Raw genomic sequence first — 7,006 nt, 5'->3', positions numbered from 1 at the left:
GTCGCAACTACATCATTCGACCAACCCCGATATATCACGCCAATTTCATGGGTTACATAAATCCTCTCTTGCGAGCGGGACATGCGTAGCATCACTCCTAAATTTATAAGATGCATATTAGAATTTTCGCTTGATCATTAGATGTAATTGGATGTCACCTATGGACAACAATGAAATCACATTCTCCCCTTGCTCTACTTTCTCCTGCAATCAGATGAACATAGATTTCAAAGTTGTTACTTACAAGGTTAGATGGGATGACCGAGGACTTGTCAGGTTCCTTCTACCGCATCTCGATGTCTTCTCGGTTTTGAATACTCACCTAGTGAGGGCAATTCAGAAAGAATTTCAAAGCAAGCAAGGAGAACAAAGATCCGAGTTTAAACATTTGCGGCAATTAACTGTCTGATTCACAACCACAACATACCCTTGAATGGGTGAGATTTTTTAAATTTTTTTCCATTTCACAGAACACTCAAACAAATTTCATCTCAAAATACAGGCACCCGATTCCATTTGATATTAGTGCCAAGAGGCTAGCACCTGTTGCAATCTTACCGTAGTATTAACTTGATCTGACCGTAGCATAAGTTTAAATTTTCCATCAACAGCAAATCATGAGACTATCTTCCCTTCTGGAACGCCAGGAGTATGAATTCTTGAGCTGAATGGTCGTGAAGTTTGTGCATCAGTGCAAGTTATATGGTTACAGTGGGAGCTGATCCGATGTGTCGAGGTACTCTTTCTGATTCATTGACAAAATACACAAGCTGTGTGGGAGGAAAAAATAGATGCCAAGAAATATGAGAACGCCAAGATCTGCCTCTTCCCCCACTGCTGACTGAGGAGGATTTCTCCAATATATCTGACTAGCACACCACAAACAGTACAGTGTTGCTATTGCCAGGACAAGTCTAAATGACTGATTCGATCTAGCGAGAACTGATTTTCCCTGCTTCACTCTGCAGAAAGAACAAAATAGTTAATTAGGGCGCCACTTCGCCGGGTTGGTCATTATTATACACTCCTGGAGAACAAGCAGAGCAGTGTATGCTAACAAAGGCTATTAATGACTAGGAACCACTTTAAAAAGAACACTAAATCCACATGAAAGGCCCTGGATTTTAGATGACCATCTTCTAAGCATCACTAATATATCCCTGCTTTATAGATCAATCATCTCAATGCTGATAGTATGCCCAAGGGCCATGGGGTTGAATGTGGAAAGACATATAGTCTTCAAAAGTTGAAGGTTTGATTGCGTTTAAATTGCCACTAAACCGATCAAAATAATCATGTATAGAATATAAAATTACCTAAAGTATTTTATTGTGATGAACATCCCATCAAAAGAAATATGCAGGTTCTTTCCTGCTTCAAAATTTATGTTCCACTCACAACAACTGTGTGCCAAGAATAACCAGGTCAATGCAACCTACCTTCAACCTAAACTAACAAATCATACAAAATTCACATAACAATGAATTCAAGGATATGTAATCACCGGTTCTTCTTGTTCTAAAGTTTAGTTTACAAATACAGATACAACAGAACCAAGATGAAGTCATCACAGATGCTTGAACAATTCAACTTCCTCAAGACACCAAAAATTTCATGATCATGCAGTTTATCACACATTTCTTTGTTATGTATATTGTTAGATAATATCAAATTCTACATATATTTGGATTTTTGTTAGATCTGTTTCCATAAACAAGCCTTAAATAGCCGTTCTTTCATCTCGGTTCGCAGAATATTTCAGTTATTTCAAAACAAATGTGATTTACAGGTAACAAACTGCACTATAAATCATCAGCCATCATAGACCTGATAGGGGAGCTAAATTATTGACTTATTTTTTTGAGGACTTGTGTAGACAAGTGTTGACTCCCACATCGGCTGTACACTAGGTAGATCTTAGGTATTTATATAGGACCAAGAAACTCAAATTATACCTTCCAGCTAGTTTTTCTAGATGAGGTCCTAGGTTGTGACAAACAGGATGACCTGACCAATAGCCCACGTGGACTAGAGAATACTACAATACAGAACCATTTGTGTTGACCATAGGTCAATTATGGTGTTTATGATTGGATTTATATTATGAATGGATTTGTATAAATTTGAATCCTTAATCTGGAGAAGACACCAAGGCTTAAACAAAGAGAATATGTGAGGACCCATATGAGCGCATGTGTAGCCCTACATCGACCATATACTGAGTAGATCTAGGTACTTACATAGGGCCAACAAACTTAAATATTATTTTTCGATTAGTCTTTTTGGGTGAGGTCCAGGGTTGTGACAACAATGGGCTTTCCTATTTACTATAAATGGTATGTCTAGTGGTAGTTTAGATTTTTCACTTTATTTCTTGTAATTTTATGATTCTTATACAAAATTGGATTCCTACTATAAGTAGCATTCTTAATAAATTTGTATTAAAAACTAGGATTGTAATTCTTTTTTTGAACTTCGCTTCTCAATAAGTAGGACTGTCAAAAGGCAGGAGCGGCAACATCTTTCTCATCTTCTTCTGACTTCTTTATTTAGTCTCTCACCGCTCAATGGAACCTTCTTCCCCGTCTTACTCCATATGACTTTCCTTCCTGCCCTCATGCACACCCAACCTTCTCAATTTCATTTCAGATCCTAAACTTTAATTTTTGTATATGCTAATTGTCTTCAAACTGAACCCTTCAATTACAAGACCAATAAATTCAGGGTCAACTTCAGAAACAAATTGCTTTCCCCCCCTGTTGAATTAATCGGATTAGAGTTTGACACCCCTCTAGCAGAAAGGGGGCCTAAAGGATGGTATAAGCTCCTGCATATGCTTTAAGACATGTCAGAAAGTCTTAAAAGCCTAGAACATACCTAATATAATGATGGAAATCTCTTTTTTTTTTTTTTAAAAAAAATCGCAAAAGGTCATGATCTAGATGGTTTAGATTTTATTTTCCTTCACACAGAAAACAATAATAACATTGCACCTTGTATATACATTCATCTGCAATGCACACTAAGACTTGAATAGTCATTGCTCTCTATCTCTCTTTGATTAATTAGTTGCAGAAGACACAGAAGCAGAATCAGTCAGTTCCTCTGCCCTTCCTTTTCTATCTTTCTTGGTTCCCCAATGTTCAGACCATTCATCTTCCTTGTTTTGCCCTTTTGCTGGATCTTTAAAATTTCTTTCTAGTTTACATATTTCAGTACAATGATCTACTAAACCTGATATATTTATTTTAATCATGTTTCCCTTACCCTCCATAAAGCGCAGAATTTAACATTTTTGAGAGATCCATACCTCTTGTTGCACAGAAATTTACCCATCAAGAGCATGGTGCCAAATTCCTGATCTTCACTTCACAAGCACAATTTATCACCTATCAAAGCATGCTTACAAGATACCAAGAAGCGACTTCTTAGATATGGCAAAAAAATTTCATAGACATTCTGAAGTTGTAGGGCATGAAATTCATTCTTAATTCCCATTTCAGCTGAATGACAGAAGACTTCTATGCTGGCATGTCTGCACCTTTTCTGTAAATGAGAATAGCAAATGGGATGCTTGTCAAGATTCACAAGTCTCCTCAGGTCTTAGTGTTGTATGAATATAATGATATGTCAATTTTTTAGTCTTCCCTTGCTTAAAGACAAGGTAGATAACTTTAGACTTAGGACATATTACTTACGTCTTATGCTCAATTAGCCTAATCTGACCAAGTTCCCAAAGTCAGGCCTACTCCAGCATTTCATAAATAATTATACTTCATGATAGAAAAAAATGACCATTTTTTTCATGACCAACTTTGTTACAACCAATATCCAATGTCACGCAGTTTCTTGTAATATAGAGCGATTCAATATCGTCCAAACATGGAATTTTACAAAATTTCTTGTCCATTGAAGATTAAACTGAAACTAAACTTAGAAACATTCTGGGTAGGCTTCTTATAGAACAAGATGTGTGCTTGAGTGATTGAATGTATGCATATTTGTATGTGTACACAAATACCTTTTCATGTTTTATTTTCAATTCTGCAGCCATGATTATAAACTACTTACTTTAGTTGATGCTCATAGAATATTGTGCCTAAAAACTATCATGCATTTGAAGGCCTCCATTTTTATGTATTTTAAAAGCATGAGGTAATGCAATGTTGACCAGAAACAAACATCAAAATATATGCTCAGCACACAAGGGCAGGTGAAGTTTAAGATCCCACTAGACAAAGCAAATACAAGAATTATTGAAAAATAAAAGTTTAAATTACCTTTTTATTGCAGTTTATGTGATGCATATAAGATTTGTCTTTCTTCAAATTTATTTGACATGTACTCATTTCAACAAGCATTACTTTCTTATATTAGTGCTGGGTGCCAAAACTATATTTGCTAAGTCATCCTACATGTACAATAACCATAACCATCAAGTCTTGTCCCACTATATAGGGTTGGTTTATGGATCCTCATTCACCAATAATTCCTATTAAGGGCTATGCCTGGTGCTATTGTAAAATTTCCAAACAAGATGAGAGATCCTGATTTTACTGGGTAAAAAAAATTATACCAAAGTTTGATTTATCTTAGCAGAGAGAAAAATGAATTAAGGGTGATCATCTGGCTATTATACAGTCAGGTAGCTGGCATGCAATGCAGTCATTCATTCATTCCACAATCCCTAAAGTGTACATAAGATAACTCTTCAACTTCACCTGTTGATATAAATAAAGCCCCCAATTAGACAAGTGCATAAAATTCCAATGACAACAACTGCTTCTGGGTTGATAGGTGCTCTGCCTTTCCACCATCCTGTGCTCAGTACCCAAGAATACATTGAAGAATGGCCATTCTCCTGTGAAGTTAATTAGCGAAATGGTCACATAGGCATAGCATAGAAGATTTTGCAGTCTATATGGTAATAAACAATAGCAAAGGGGAAAAGCTAACCACTTGCACAAGAGGACTAGTCTAGTTCAGATCCAAGAGCGGCTCACAGAGGTAGCCTTTAATTTTTTTCGAATACTATGTATATATATTATCACATTATCTTTTTAAAACATTGTTTTGTCGAGCATTACATTCTCATGTTTATTTTTAAAAAAAATGTTTTAAGAACTCTATCTTAAATGGCCCTCCACATCCATGGTTCTCAGATCCATCAAACTATCTGTAATCCTACACATGGAAGTATAGATACCTAATTCTAAATAAAAAGTGGCACCATATATATGAACATATCTATATATAACATTATTTTTAGTAAAAATCATTTATTTAGTACATTTTTCGGGATTTCAATTAAATATCTAATTAAATCTTACTAAGCAAGAATAAATAAGGTGCCATAATTGACATCTCATCATAAGAAACAAAATAAGAATTCAATCCTTTGAATTATTCCAGCATTCTCAAGCAACAGAAACAGCCATGGAACATAATATATTCGAGAAAAGGAGAACCCTCACCTCAAACAAGTGATCTAAGAAAAAATGCGACAATGAGCCTGCCGACAACAACAAGAAGCATTGCCGTCTGTTCAGAGGAACCTAAATTCATGCAAAAGATATGAACTGATGAGGGAAGAAAACCCAAACAAGTCTAGCTCTTAATAAAAAATAAACAAGGGAAAATGAAACTCTCGCAATCCAAGTCTTGAGGCCAGATGAAACGAGTCATGTTGGCTTCTTAGCCACCACACATCTACTCGGTCTTATCTAAAAAACGAAATTTTAGAAACCTCATGTACCCGATCATCTATGATAAACTTGTTCCAACCTAGGCTCATCATCCTAGTGGAGAATCCAACCAAAAACGAGCTGCATCCCTCACCAAACAAGTGAACCCACTCACCCCTGAGACAGTATCGAGGAGGCCCCGGCGGAGGAGGACCCCAGAGAGCCAGGCATAGAAGAAGGAGAGGGGGAGGCCGAGGACGAGGACGTAATAGAAGGGATGATGGACGACGTCCATGGCGAAGGAGCCGAAGGGGCGTCCAAAGCCGAGGACGGAAGAGGTGAGCCACTCGGCGAAGGAACCGAGGTCGGGGCCGAGGAAGGCGTTGGCGGCGTAGAAGAGGCAGTGGTGCGGCCCGAATCGGCCGCGGGAGAGGCGCATCAGCCCCACCCCAGCTCCCAGCGCGTACATCGTGTGCGGCCCCGGGCCCGGCATCGGTTTTGCAAGGCGGCGGCGCCGTACACCGGGATTAGCGCCACGGGTTTCCCTTCCCGGTCGGTCAAGCGAGGTCGGCGGGATCGGGAAACGTGTCAACTACCGTGCCCGTGCGGAGAATTTATTTTTTTGGTAAGTGTGTGGAGAATTTATTGGTTAGAATCATCCAACCACAAATACCTTAATCTATCTAACGAGAAGCCATCACGTCATTTATTGTTAGAAAAATATACGCTACCATCCAATCTTGGTTGAAAATTTTGAATAAAAAAATTACTATTGACTTTGATTAGCCAGTTAATAACTTCTGCTGTTTGGAATGAAAAAAATGTTAATCCTTTTGGATATTGTGATAATTTTTTATATAATGATTCAAGATATACATGATGGAATAATTTTAGTCAATAATTTTTAATTCATGTGAGCAAAGAGTAAAAAATTATGAGTGAAAACGGTATATTTTGTACCATTCAATAACAAACCAGCACATCATCTATTGATGAAAAAAATATATTATCATTCAAATTTTATTAAAAATATTAAATAAAAAAAATTTAATATAAATTATGATTGATCAGTTAATAATTTTTACTATTTTAAATTAAAAAAATTATTTTTTTATGATATATTGATTTGTTATTAGATGGTACAAGATATACATGATAGAATCATTCTAACTAATAATTTCTGGTGGATGATTTAATCACTTCATTCCTATGCACATCTTAATCGTTCTTGCTCGGAAATTATTGATGCTGAAATAGACTCTTACATATTATTAGTTACTAAATCTACTTCAATTTAAATTATTAAATTTTTAACATGTATA

At 36.6% G+C, this 7,006-nt stretch overlaps 1 protein-coding gene across 2 annotated transcripts; it reads right to left on the bottom strand.

The window, feature by feature from the left end:
- Positions 1-362: 362 nt before the first annotated feature.
- On the bottom strand, positions 363-6,336 carry LOC105039196 (uncharacterized). Of its 2 annotated transcripts, XM_073245051.1 has the most exons (5): positions 5,860-6,336; positions 5,475-5,555; positions 4,722-4,861; positions 3,311-3,546; positions 363-962 (listed from the first exon to the last, which is right to left on the bottom strand). In XM_073245051.1, exons 1-4 carry the CDS (start codon positions 6,175-6,177, stop codon positions 3,522-3,524), a joined length of 564 nt encoding a protein of 187 aa, XP_073101152.1. In that variant the 5' UTR covers positions 6,178-6,336; the 3' UTR covers positions 363-962; positions 3,311-3,521. The 2 variants fall into 2 exon arrangements, with proteins under 2 accessions (XP_073101152.1, XP_010913572.1); XM_010915270.4 differs by lacking the exon at positions 3,311-3,546 and having other exon boundaries at positions 5,860-6,333.
- Between the last annotated feature and the right edge of the window lie 670 nt (positions 6,337-7,006).

This window comes from Elaeis guineensis, chromosome 1, assembly GCF_000442705.2.
Source record: "Elaeis guineensis isolate ETL-2024a chromosome 1, EG11, whole genome shotgun sequence".
Taxonomy (NCBI): domain Eukaryota; kingdom Viridiplantae; phylum Streptophyta; class Magnoliopsida; order Arecales; family Arecaceae; genus Elaeis; species Elaeis guineensis.
This window is presented reverse-complemented; position numbering and strand designations above follow the sequence as displayed.

Coding starts and splice junctions, on each gene's coding strand:
- LOC105039196 (XM_010915270.4), bottom strand. CDS start 6,177: ATGCCGGGCCCGGGGCCGCACACGATGTACGCGCTGGGAGCTGGGGTG. Junction 5,556..5,859: donor TCCTCGATACTGTCTCAGGG/GTGAGTGGGTTC, acceptor GCATGAATTTAG/GTTCCTCTGAACAGACGGCA. Junction 4,862..5,474: donor TCTTAGATCACTTGTTTGAG/GTGAGGGTTCTC, acceptor TTAACTTCACAG/GAGAATGGCCATTCTTCAAT.